This window comes from Temnothorax nylanderi, unplaced genomic scaffold (assembly GCF_030848795.1).
Source record: "Temnothorax nylanderi isolate EJ_2023f unplaced genomic scaffold, tnyl_v1.0 TNYL_tig0103_pilon, whole genome shotgun sequence".
Lineage (NCBI taxonomy): Eukaryota > Metazoa > Arthropoda > Insecta > Hymenoptera > Formicidae > Temnothorax > Temnothorax nylanderi.
The window spans coordinates 99,528-112,662 of NW_027249165.1; the positions used below are offsets into that span (position 1 = coordinate 99,528).

General features: G+C 41.1%; 1 protein-coding gene across 1 annotated transcript in view; it reads left to right on the top strand.

Annotated features, from left to right (window-relative positions):
* Positions 1 to 13,135, top strand: part of Sfl (N-deacetylase and N-sulfotransferase sfl) — a 113,856-nt gene that overhangs the window by 90,169 nt on the left and 10,552 nt on the right. The window contains exons 4-5 of the mRNA XM_071711971.1: positions 10,679 to 10,931; positions 12,222 to 12,413. Of these exons, the coding sequence (XP_071568072.1) occupies positions 10,679 to 10,931; positions 12,222 to 12,413 (445 nt within the window). The remainder of the gene's footprint in view (positions 1 to 10,678; positions 10,932 to 12,221; positions 12,414 to 13,135) is intronic.

The window sequence follows — 13,135 nt, forward strand, 5'->3', positions numbered from 1 at the left end:
CATCGCCAGACTCCATTTTCCTTACATATATAAATAAGAGAGCCTGATCCGTGTACAAGGTGTACTTCCTAACTTGAATCAATTGCTATCAAGGTACCAGAACACGCGGCTTACATACATTTCCGACAAGTCGGGCAGTTCTTCATTACTATCTTTCACTGTAACACGCCGAACAGGTGTACAATTAGCAGTTTAGACTTCAGAGCCCTGCCCCGTCGACGTCACGTCTTACAATAGGGTATTGTAGTCGAGCCGGAAGATAATTATCGCGGCCTATCTTGCAGATTGGCCGAATACATTCACGCCAACTTTTTCCACGTTAAAACAAATGATCGATCGATCGGGCGTTCATCGGTCATCACTCGCACAGCTTGATCGGCATATGCCGTAATAAACTATCGTCGCCCTCCCCCCCCCCCCCGTCTAAACACGAAGATACTGTCGCGCCCGATGATCCGTCTTATGACTATGCAGATTTGTCGCAGATCCGCTTTTCGTACGTCATGTTTCGGCACGGCTCAACGATCGATCGATTAACCGCTCGTGGTCATTGCTCGTTGTTGAGCCCCGTCAGTACACTGTTAAAGGTTAGAGGATGAAATTTAAACCAATACCATGAGTTAAATTTATTTTGTTATTTTTAACTACCATGTGCGTCAAAATTTATTAGTTTGAAACAAAATAGGATTATTTTAACTCCATTGGTTTAGTCAAATTAACATTGTTTTAGTTAAATTAACTACATATTGAGTAGGAGCAGTGGCGACCTATGGAATAGTTAAAAATTACTCAAAATTGAGTTGAATTTAACCCTATGAATTTAAGGTGGTTCAGTGTACATCCAGCATTTTGATGCCACCAGGTAGTTGCCTGATTTGCATGCCCGTCGGTAGTCTAAGTTGATGGCTTCCTGTGCAATCGCTCTTCCAAGGCAACCGGGACAATTGGCATGGCAGCGCGAACGATAGCTTTCACGGTTGCATCATTTATGAATCTTCGCTTCTTCGAATTATACATGACCCTTGAGAATCTACGTAAGTGTACGCGTGTATGGAATTTTAAATTTCTTATACGAGCTTCGAGGGAGAAGCGTAGACGACACTGAAACTTAACTAGTTACACAAACTTTAGATGAAACGACATTAAATTCATATACCGACTTAAGTAGAATCTACAGATTTAGACCGACAAAAAATGTCTTTGCGAATTTAGCTGAGAGATACAGCGACGAGAGAGCTAATTTTATTTATTAAATAGCGTATACTAATACAAAACTTCATAAAATAGATATGCTAAACGTATAGTGTATAATAAATGTAAGGATTAAATTAAAGCCATGTTGCATAATAATATTCCAAAATAAGCAAATAAAGATCTTATGCTAATGCTTATATGCTCCATGAAAAACAATGTCGGCACGAATAACGGACATATATCGTCCGTTAATGCACAGCTCTCTCACCCTTTCTTACGGCGCACGTCGACGATAACGTAAGCCGAAAGCACGCTGGACCTTGGCCGATTAATGGTAGGACTAACTCCGGCGGAATTAGCAAACTTGGAAGTCAATTTGAATCGCCCACGAAGACCACAAAGTCCATGATCGAAGCGGCTAAACTTCGAAACTTGCGGCGGTAAGTTATTGTTGGCGATTAAGCTAAAGCATGCCGCGCATTGATGCTCGCCCGAGATGTTGTTCCAAAGCACGAAGAAAAATACAAGCCGGGGAGCACGGGGGCAGCGTGGGACAACGAAGACGGATTACCGTCCGAGTGTTGCGATAAGTGAAGCGAGGGACTGTCGATGTAGGTTCTTCGATAAACGTGTGCTGAAGCGAATCTCGATACGAGGGATTAGGATATAATAATTTAATTCACAAGACTATACTTTCTCTCTCGTGAAAATTCTCTACAAAGGTTCCCGATGAAAACAATCTCCGAATTTTGATCGTCTGTGGTATATTTATTTTTATTATTTCTACTAATTATTGCATATTATTCCACATTGCGTTAATGTTCGGGCACTTATTCCCAATGTTCGGAAAAATGCCACGCAAATGTAAAAAATGCCAAAAACAATAGTAATTTTTACGATAACGTTTCTGTTGTGCCATCATCGCAAAAAAGCGCCTCGGTATTCTTTACAATCATCGACGCGGACAAATTTGGTGCTACAAAATTCACGAGTCACAGGGGCGACTTCAAACTGAAAAATCACGTGCATAGGACAGGCCCCCCCGGGTGATTTTATTTGTGGATTCGTTCGCGATTCAATCTGACATCGTACAAAAGAATAAATGCATGCCGCGCTTCTGAAAACCCGCGGCTATCTCAACGTTGCAAAAGCAAATGAAAATTTTTTCCACTGTAATCTCTCTATGTCCGGCATTTCGTCACAAATATGTTCTCCGCTAATTAAAGATTATTATCAAGCAGGCCACATGCTTTTTCAGCTTTTTTAAAAGGTAAAAGCTAGCCGTTATGAGCACGTTCTACATAAATACGCGTGGCCTTTTTCGCCACTAATTAACGCAATAAATTAGATCCATAATGCAAAAGCCGAAAAGTATTACCGGCTAAAAGTCATGAATGACATTAATCCCGCGATATATATATCTATACGGCTTTCCTCTCTGTATTGCGAATATTATGTTATCGCAAAATTACACATATTCGATCGCCAGAAGAAAAGAGAATTTATCCCAAATGAAAACGACATATTGACACTATAGGAAAAAAATTCTTTCAATATATATTTTTAACAGTGACGAATCAGTGGAAAGAAGCGTTCTATTCCGAATTTGAGAAAAGCTCTGGTCGATGGATCTCGGCCGAAGAGTTAATCTCGCACCGCGCCGTAATGGCCGCGTTAATTCCGCTCGCATCGACGCGAGCTACGCGCCCATTATACGGAATAATTGGATTTTTATCCAGATACAGATCATCAGGCGCGGCTGTCTGAACCACGATAGAAAGTTCGTCGGAAAATGATCTGCAGCGCCGGGCGCGCGCCGCCGCGCCGGTTTTATTCGCCGCGTTCCGGCATCGCCTTTTTTTTTTACATTTCTACGCCGCGGCACAAAAGAATAAATATACGTATATATACCCACCTCTTGCGGAGAATTTCGCGGAGATCTCGACAATACGCGAATGCGGATTCCACCGCGCCTTCCGTCCTGGACGAGGCACAATAGGCCAGCTGCGGTGGATCCTCTCGAATTAAATCTCCATCCTAATAAAACGTCTTTGTATGCGTGCGTAATCTCCCCCGCGACGAAAGACGAGAGAGGCGTTTGAGTAGATTAAACTTTATACAAATACGCCTCGACGATCCGACAAAGAAATTCCGATCGTGACGCACCCGCGACAAATTGGCTGAGTCGAAAAATGTACTCCAAACGTTGCTTTTATTTTCTGCAAATTTTCCCTCGTCTTTTATTCAACGCTAGTTATGGACCCCATAAATACCGATACACAACGGAGACTTATTATTAGTATAGTATATTATGTTTTTATATTGCACATATTATATTATGTACATATTATATTATGGAGAACTACGTCTAGATTCAAAACACAGATATTCTGATGGATGAATCTAAAATTTCTTTTTCTGAAAAATCACATGTAATGCCTCTGGAACGAAAAGCACAGTCTGCACAATGCAGTATACTGAATCTTCTATTTGTATTCTTGCATAGAATTCTCGAGGTATTCATTTCTCGCTTGAAAATCTCGCTTGAAAATGTATTTTTGCCTTATTACTGTCTGCCGAGGAGTTTGTTAAAGCACGTTCGCGAGTGAGGAAATTTAATCGACGAAAAATATCTCGGAGATATATAGCGGTGGTAGTATAGTTATTTTAACAATGATAATGCCGCAGGACATTTTAAAACAGTTTTTCTGTTCCTAATGAAATATTCTTCGTTCCTGACATAATTTATGCAAAAATTATTAATATTTTTACCAACGAAAAAATAGCTCCAAATTAACTAAAGTTACATCCGATCCATTGGATAGATTTAAGATCCGTCTCGACGCGGTTCGATAGGTCTAGGACACTTTGCTTGTCCGCGAAAAACATCCTTTTGTATTTCTTCGGAGGTGACGGCGCGGGCGGTCGCTTCCGCTTTGCCAGCTCGACAAGCACCTTATTTTCTTATACTCGCCCTTGCGTCGCCGTTCCTCTTCATTCCGCGGAATGCACTTTCGGCAAATCCGCCTGGGCGACGACTTTTCTCGTTTGCGCTCGTTCCCGTTGTCGCCGCACCGGATGCGACCGCCGCCAGCCAGGAAGATAAGTCCTTGCCGGGAGTAAATCGTGTTTGCCCACCTCGTCTACGACGACGCGCGACGCTCCGCGCCGAAGGGTGGCCGGTTTCCTTCTTCGTTTGAGCTTCTTCCCGACCCTCGTTGTCCCGCCACCTTTTGCTTTTAGTTCCTCCCTCAACGAGAAATGACAATGGCTGCGAGATATCGCGCCGTCGAATGACGTAGCAGCGTTTGTCTTTTATCGTTTCTGTTATCGCACCATTCACAAATACCGTTAAGAAAACGCGCCAAGTTTAGCGGACGACCGAAACGTTTCGCGACTACGATGCTCGGTATCGATACTTGAAAAATACATATTCGATACATTTTGGAAAGGCATTAGACAATCGTGCGCTTTATAGTGAATAGCCGTACCAGTTTCTACGCTACGGAGTATCGGTACTATAAGACACTATAAGATAATACACACTAATAGTGCTAGTAAGGCTAAAAGCATCCATAGTCGATACTTTTGAAGATCCCTATCTGGGTCATGAGTATCGGATATCCTTACCAAGAGCCGGGCCTCATGATAAGATGGGGTTACCGCGATCATCTTTCATCATTTTATTTTATCCGTGCGAGGCGTGTTAGTACGACAGTAGATGTAGTTACTTTATGTTACAACGGCTGTTATGTCTGCAGCGTTTAAACGTATGCAAACAGGTTGTCTCGGTAAACAGCAATTTATAGCGCGTAACGAATGGCACGGTAATCCTCGAGACTTTTTACGTCTTCTTTCATCTTTCTGTTTACTTAATAGCTTACGCTCGTTTATTGTAATCGCGATTTTCTTCTGCTTCTTCGCGAACGCGGGAGGAGACGCGAACGGAAGAGTATAAGCCGAACCTTCGTTTAAATCCGGAGGTGCGAAAACACCTCCGGTAGCGAAGAATGAAAGATTCAGGAAGTCCGCGAGTGCCCGGATTAATTCAATATTTTGCAATGCTAACGTGTCGCCGGCCTTGTAAATCTTCAACGAAAACTACGAACGGGGCACACCGGCGCGGCGGAGGAACTTCAGACATTTATTTTTGAGAGAAACATCCTGCACCCGTGAGAGAAAACATCGGGCAATGTCGTCGTAACATCCGGCGCGGCGCGGCGCGGCGGAGAGAGCATGTGCAAAACTAGATTCTCGGGCAGTGCCCGTCGCAGATCTATTGCAGATTGCGGCGGAACTCTGAAGATATTACGAAAGTTGAGGGCATTAAGAAAGAGCTTTATCTACATATATCACGATTCTCGACACTTGCCAACTAATTTTTTTACAAAGAGATACGAGTGTCAAGTTGTGTGCCGATTTATAAGAAATGACAAAAGACTGGAAATAGATTTTTATTGAATACATTTAATATATATACATTTAGAGCAGCGACTTGTTAAGATCAAAAGTTCGCTCGACTCTACTCCCGCGTAACTTTTTGGAATTCCTGATATTTTTAAGCAGTTTTAATAATGCCGACGGGAATTTATCGAATCGCTCCTCTGTAAGGTATTACCTCGGCATTCTTTATACATTTTTCGAATTTATGTGCTATTAATCTAGTCAAGGGCCCTCTCTCTCTCTCTCTCTCTCTCTCTCTCTCTCTCCGTTTAAAACGTTGCGCGACTGTCATGTCATCGCCGTAAATGTCGCCGTGCCTTTGGTCCAATTTGCGTCAACTATGCGGCATAATTTAATTCGAGGAGTAATTTAAAAAGTTTCGCCCGGTTGCATAAAACGAAACGGCTCCGCGAAGAAGGCGATGTCCGCCGCACGGTAACGCGGATCGAAACTAATGAGCCCTCCTTGGAATTTCCTTCCTCGCATCGCTGACATTAAGCGTATGGCAAATCGAAAAGATTTCCACGGAAAATTATGAAGTTGTTTTCCCGAAACTCCTGAGTTTTTCCACTCGCGGAAAAGCGGAGGGCCGGTCGAGAGGGCTAGAAGCAGGAACGGGGCCACGCGTCGCGTCGGCCAGAAATTTACGAGGCGACTACGACTTCTTTGGAACACGCCCCGGGGGTAAATTATTTCCCCTCCGGGGTCCACCGTTGCTTCCCGATGTTGCATCGCGTCGCGTACCCCGAGAAGTCGCTTATCGTTTTTGCATCCTAAAGGGATAACTTATGATAACCGCCGCGAACGATCGGCGATTGCACATTCGAGCTGAATTCGCGTACGCTGTTATCCAATCCTCTGTCATTTAATCCGTTTAATTAAATTATTCTTCTTAATGAAAATATACCTAGGCCCTTGTACGCCGTTACAATTCGGACCGCACGGCACTTTGCGTTTATAATATCTGCTCCGCACGCGAATTTCCGCGAATTACATCTGCATTTTAACGTGAAATTCGCTCGGTGAGTTTCTAGCCTCGCCCACGGATAATGAAGCGCCATATGAGTTAGATATGTATTAGCATAATAACTTTATAAAATTCCCTTTTTTTAATACGCTGAAAATGATCGAAAGCTATATATGTAAAATCGGGATGAAAATTTCAAGATGCTCCTTACTCTTTGTATTATTCGCCGAGGAAACTGAGCAACATTTTACTTGATTAAACGATTTACTAAAGAAGCTGTCCGAGCGCTGATATGCTTTGCTTTCATGTTTTAATAACTTGAATTTAAGATAAAATTACAGCTGGTTAATTAAACTAGCCGCGTAGTAGTCTCGTTTTCATAAGGCTATAGTTTCCTTTAGTAGCGATATTGCGATTTCCTATACCTTTCTTTAAAAGATGCAGTTTGATTAATTACCGTAATATTAATTATATTAAAGTAAACTTCGTGCTATTACATTATTACATATACACATATTACAAATTGGATGTCACATTATCAAATATATTCCTATTTATATTAATTTGAATAAGAAAAACGTGAGGGAGAAAAAAAACTGGAATTATTTCGTGTAATCTTGATATGAGTGATTAATTGTGAAAGCTCAATGAAAATTATAAGCATGTAATATTATTGATTAACATTAATTATAACCTCCCAATATAGGGCATTAGATATTAACGAACTTAACGAGGACAGATAGCGGAATCGATAGAATCTCTCGGCTATCTCGTCTCAGAGATCAATAGCGTCTTATTCAGTATATATGTATATATATCTCTAATATCAAGACATCGCGTCAATTTTATCTCTCCTCATTCTGTATTAATTAAATTTAATTCAATCTTCGTCGCCCGGGTGAGACAGGAAAGTTCTCTGTCGCAGAGGCAGGGATGAACTTTTAAGGACACGAAGTTCGAAATATAATTAACGAAACTGCCGCCGGTGCCGCCGGCGTACTCCGCCGCACAAATTTCGAAGTCCGGGCCGGTATCATCCCCATCACGTGCACGCCTTTCATCGTTTCGCGATTGGGGACCCGGGACGGTTGTGCCAGGGATCGATACTTCTGAATTTCGCTTTCGGATTCTTCGCGTGACGCGTGGGCGCGCGGCGGGTGCGCGCTTCGACGGCGAACTCTCGATTGTTAGCCAAGAACAAAAGAGCCCCCATCCAGCGGCGTGGTTCGTTATGACAGTTCGTTAGTCTCGTAAATTGGCTAACTCGCCGTTAATGGGCGGTTACCAATTATCGAATCGATTACGTCGTTAAATTATACCCGGTATTCATTAGTTAACTTAAATTTTCTGCGCTCGTCGCGTACCCGGTGCCGTGAGGCACCGTCGACATGAATCCGTTAACGCGGAAATAAAGTCAGCTGTGGGCGCGCGACCCGATATATAACAACGTTCACTCATTATAAAACTATTAGATCGGGCGGATTACTCGCGGCCCTTAACTTAACTCGGCCCGAACGCGTCGGCTCGCCGCGCCGCCGTGTCGTTGCACCGTGCTGAAGTCATTTATCTTCATTGTTGCTGCGCGAAACTAGTAAATTACGCATTAACAATGTAAGTGCTGAACTAGCGCTAACTATACCGGTGGGCAACTATCTGAGAAATCACAATGAGACTTGATGTTTAAAAATTGAAATACCTATTAATATATGTATATACAGACGTGCTTTTTTCCAATGTGTTTCGACAGCGTTGAAATTTTTATTTCTCGAATTTACTATCTGTACGTTACTAGAGTAAAGCACATATACTTTATCATCATTATTATTATTATTAGTTATATTAATTGTCGAGGGTTTGTCGAGGTTTCTCATTGTTGACGCTTTATCTTTTGAGGTGCTGCTCGTGTCTTTATGTATAACATTTCATATCGCCTGCATTAAAATTATTATTATTATCATTAGGGAAGAAATCGCAATAACAAGAATATTATTCTACTAACAAATCCGATGTACTGGACATTTTATAGATCGACAGTATCAGGACTATTTTGCATTCGGGATAACGGCAATCTGGCGCTCTGGCATGCTAACGCGTTGATATATATATGTACGCGATTAGAATCAGTCCTGAATGTTAAACACAAATAGGAGATACCCAAACTATCGTTGATATTGATCCGCATGAACCGCTGGCGGGTTTTCCAGTTATGTCTACGTTTGCATGCACAATCTAAAACTGTTTGCTATACTTCGAATATTGTTTGCCATCTTTTAACGACAATATTACCCAGCGGTTGCACGATACCGTACTGCCTTCTTTCTTCCCGTGCTCTTCCCTTTCATTCGGCGAAGCTTCATGTACATACATTGCGGAAAGTCGGGGATTGGGACTATTTGGCAAATATTCATGCAGTGGGATAGTTTCAGCTCCAGTCGAAGCAATATCTAATATTTATTGTTAACACTAATGCGCCTGAAATATTTACCACTTACCATTTTATTATAGATGATCTAACGTGATTCTCCAGTCCGGCTATTAACCATTAAAAGAACCGAATGGCTCGTTCGAGAATAATAAATTTTATATGTATATATGTATATATTTGATATATTACAAATAACAAACAGCACAACTTTACCTACAGCTATTGAATATTTATTTCATCGCGACTTTACGAGCGATATATGCTTTCCATTCCCCGAAAAATCTGCTAAAAAATTGAACATGGACTTGCCATTGAGCAGCCGATACATTTCTCTTCCTTTTTTATTTATTTATTTTTTTGTTAAATTTTTTTATCGGAATGCACATCTCCAATAAATCTGATATTCACGCCACCTCTTTACGACGCGCGACAGAATATGAGAGAAATCCATCGGTACGGTCGACGAGAGAAGCCTCGCCAGTTTATTTCCGCAATAAAATCATTTTATCGCGCACAGGACAGAAGTATGGTCTGTCGAATTTTTTTTGCGATTGGGAGGGTACACTGGAAATAAAAATTCAGATAAGGCCGAAATGCGCAACGGAAGACAGCTTCAACGGTGTCGGGATATAATTTCGTGAAAAAAAAAAATGTAATAAATCTCCCGAATGTCTCGATGTAAAAGAGAGCGATGTATCATATGGGTAATTGCTTTATTATTCGCGGAGCATTTTTTTGAATGCTACATAAATGGAATTTCGATATAAAGTGTCTGAGTTTTATCGTTTAATAATACCGACGGCTTCTCCCCCCCGGACTGCTTCTTTTATCGATATTCCATTTTACTTCTATTTACTACGGCTCGCACTTTAAACGATACGCCATCGGATTGAAATTGTCAAAACACACGTTAACGGCGGCATCTTACACGAGTGGCATTCACGTCTAAATATTTGCAGTGAAATATTTGCGCTGGCAGGAAAAGAGAGAGAACGATCCTGTAAAGTATCAGCTACTGGCGAGGTGGAAGAAAGACGGGGGAGCAAGAGAGAATTTATTCCATTTTAAAGAACACGTTAACAAAACTTTTTTTTCCCCTTGACTTATATATAAACCCCGTAAGAATAATGCGCACCTAAGCGAAGTTCGCAAAAGTCCACATTCCTCTATGTTCAATTCTTAAGCACGGGGACCCCGAAGGCGATTAGCAGAATATATATTGCTGCAGTTTTAATGGCATCCGGAAACGGTAAATGTAGGGCGTGCGATATATCCGCAAAAATTATAGCACTTTCGAAAAAGTACTTGGCGCATCACAAAACTTGTTATATTTGTAATGCCTATATCTTGTTACAATTGAATCGTTTCGTATTAAAAAGCCGCGATTGTAGAAACTTATGACTTTCTCCTTTTATTGAAAATTCCATTTCTAAAAATATTAAAAATTTTTGGATAAAATGTAATGAAAAATTTTCAATAAATATTTCAATATTCGGTAGAGTACATTGCGTTATGAATTAATGTGTTGCAGTTTCAATGAAAATGATAAAAAACATTCCATTTTTTAATAATACAAATTTTCCTTCAACTTCAAAAAATGTTGAATTTTACAGGCTATTAAATACGAAAAATTACTGATATGCTTTCAGGTACAAAGTGGAGGTGGCCGGTAAGTCCTTACCGGTGCTGACGAATCTCGATAAGGGTCGGTACGGGGTGCTGATCTTCGAGAATCTAAACAAGTACCTGCAGATGGACAAATGGAATCGTGAGCTACTCGACAAATATTGCAGGGAATATTCAGTTGGCATCGTCGGTTTTGCCCCTCCAGGAGAGGAGAGTCTCGTTGGTGCTCAGCTTAAGGGCTTTCCACTTTTTATACATACTAATCTTAGATTGAAGGTCAGTCTCTAATATTAGATATTCAAACTCTAGATACTGTTACATACTGTAACTTCTTTTTTAGACATATATCAAAATCTTTCACAATTTACATTTATTTTTAAATTTTATTAAGATTTTATATTCTTGTACGTATTATATCTTTTATAAATATATTTCTTTATAATATAATTTTATGTTATAATTTATTTAATTTTGCCAAATTGACACGTAAGACTGTATCTCCTAATTGTATTATTAAAAGTAAAATGTAAGGACTAAGGATATAAGGATATTTTTATCTACTATGGTCTTTCACAATCAATACTAGGGATTATCTAAGAAAGCCATGATGATAGAAAATCTGTGTGATAATCTTTATGGCTGCAATTAAATTTGTATCACGGAAAGTGATATCGAAACGAGGAAAAAAACCCTCGTAAAAGGGAGCAATGAAAAGAATAATCCTCATAGCTTTAGGGCTGAGTGTAGTAATCGATATTATATGTTTCGCTTGAAAAACACTATTGCGCAGTTGTGTTAATTTATACTGTAACCACATATCTTGAATCATGTTAATGATTAATTATTAGATATTTAATTCCGTGATATCAATCATCCGCAGCTTGTTATCTTATCGCAGTTATCTTATTACCGCAATGTTCGTAATGAGAAATAAGTTGCAATCTTCTTGAAAGTTTGGAGCATCGATCGTGCCTCGAACGCGTGGCATATCTCGTGAGTAACGATCTCGTGCCGCTCTCGGAAAAAGGACTAACAAAACTAGTGCTGTTCATACTCATCGAGCACGAAATATGTCATTTCTCTTTAAATAAAACCGCATAACCGCAAAGCGATTTTATAAATGTTCTCGACGTATTTAAATGAACGGGTTTGAAATTAATTTTATTTCTGCAGGCATAAATTATATAAAATCGGGATTATTCCGAGCGCGCGGATTAAACGCAAACTGAAACCTGGGGAATGTTTGAAACAATTTTCAAAATTTCGATTTACCTTTTACCGTTATATTAACATATCTTATGAATTTTTAAATAATTTTTTACGTAATCATTATCACATTTCATAGCCTCGCGTATTTCATAGGAAATATTATTGCGCGCGATGATTCTGAATATAAAATCGCGCATTGGTCCGAACAAATCCTCTTTTAACAAAGCGCTAAAGCGCGCGTGATGCCCCCGAAAATTTGATTTCCCCGAAAGCGAGGGAATCCGGCACGACGACGAGCGAGAGCGAAAACTTTTGTGCTTGGGCCACATAGAATCAGGTCGCTCTTTCTTCCCTCAGGATGCTCAGCTGAATGCGGCGTCTCCCATTCTTCGATTAACCAGATCGGGGGAAACGGCCTGGGGACCACTTCCTGGCGGTGACTGGACTATTTTTCAGGCCAATCACAGCACCTACGAGCCGCTCGCTTGGGCATATCGAGACAGCCTCGACTATCCGGCCAACAAAAGTCCCCTGGCTACTGTCATCCAGGTGAGCCCGTGCACTTTATTTGCCGAACATTCCGGTCACGTATCCCTTCCCGGACAACTCGGACGACTGCGGAATTAATGCACCCAGGACTCGCGCGCCCATGCCTATTACCCGTTCGGCGACCGGGGAACGTTTAAATCATTTTCTCTTTCTCTCGCCTATCGCGCACCTAACGCGCCGCTGCGTTAGAATTCCGTTAGCGTGTAGTCGGTGTGCAAGGATAATAGATGCTCTTTGGGGCTAAATGTAAGAACGAGGGAGCTTTCGCGATGAACACACCGAGGAAATCGTAGAATCCGCGACATATCAAGTCAAAGTTATATTATCTTTGAACACTGGCTTTGAACTCCGCGCGGTCCCTATATTATTATACTTACACAAAGCTTCGAACGTGTCCTTTGGGACGTCCCTTATTAACTTATGCAGCTTCGTGCGCGCTTGGCTCTTATCTTCCCGGCTACAAAGATAATCTCGAAAAACGAAAACGCACGCGGTATTTCGGTGGAACAATCTTTGCTCTGAAAGAGTGCAGGGAACCAGAATCCCGTGGAGATGGTAGGAAAGATATGACGGCAGGGAGGGAAGATATACACGAACAATCCGCGAAATAGTTGTACTCGACATTTATACTCGCATGGGCACGTTTGGGAAAATAAAATCCCTTCTTGTTCACCGCGAAAGCCCGCGAGTCTCACGAGAGCTCGTTTTATTACCGCATATAT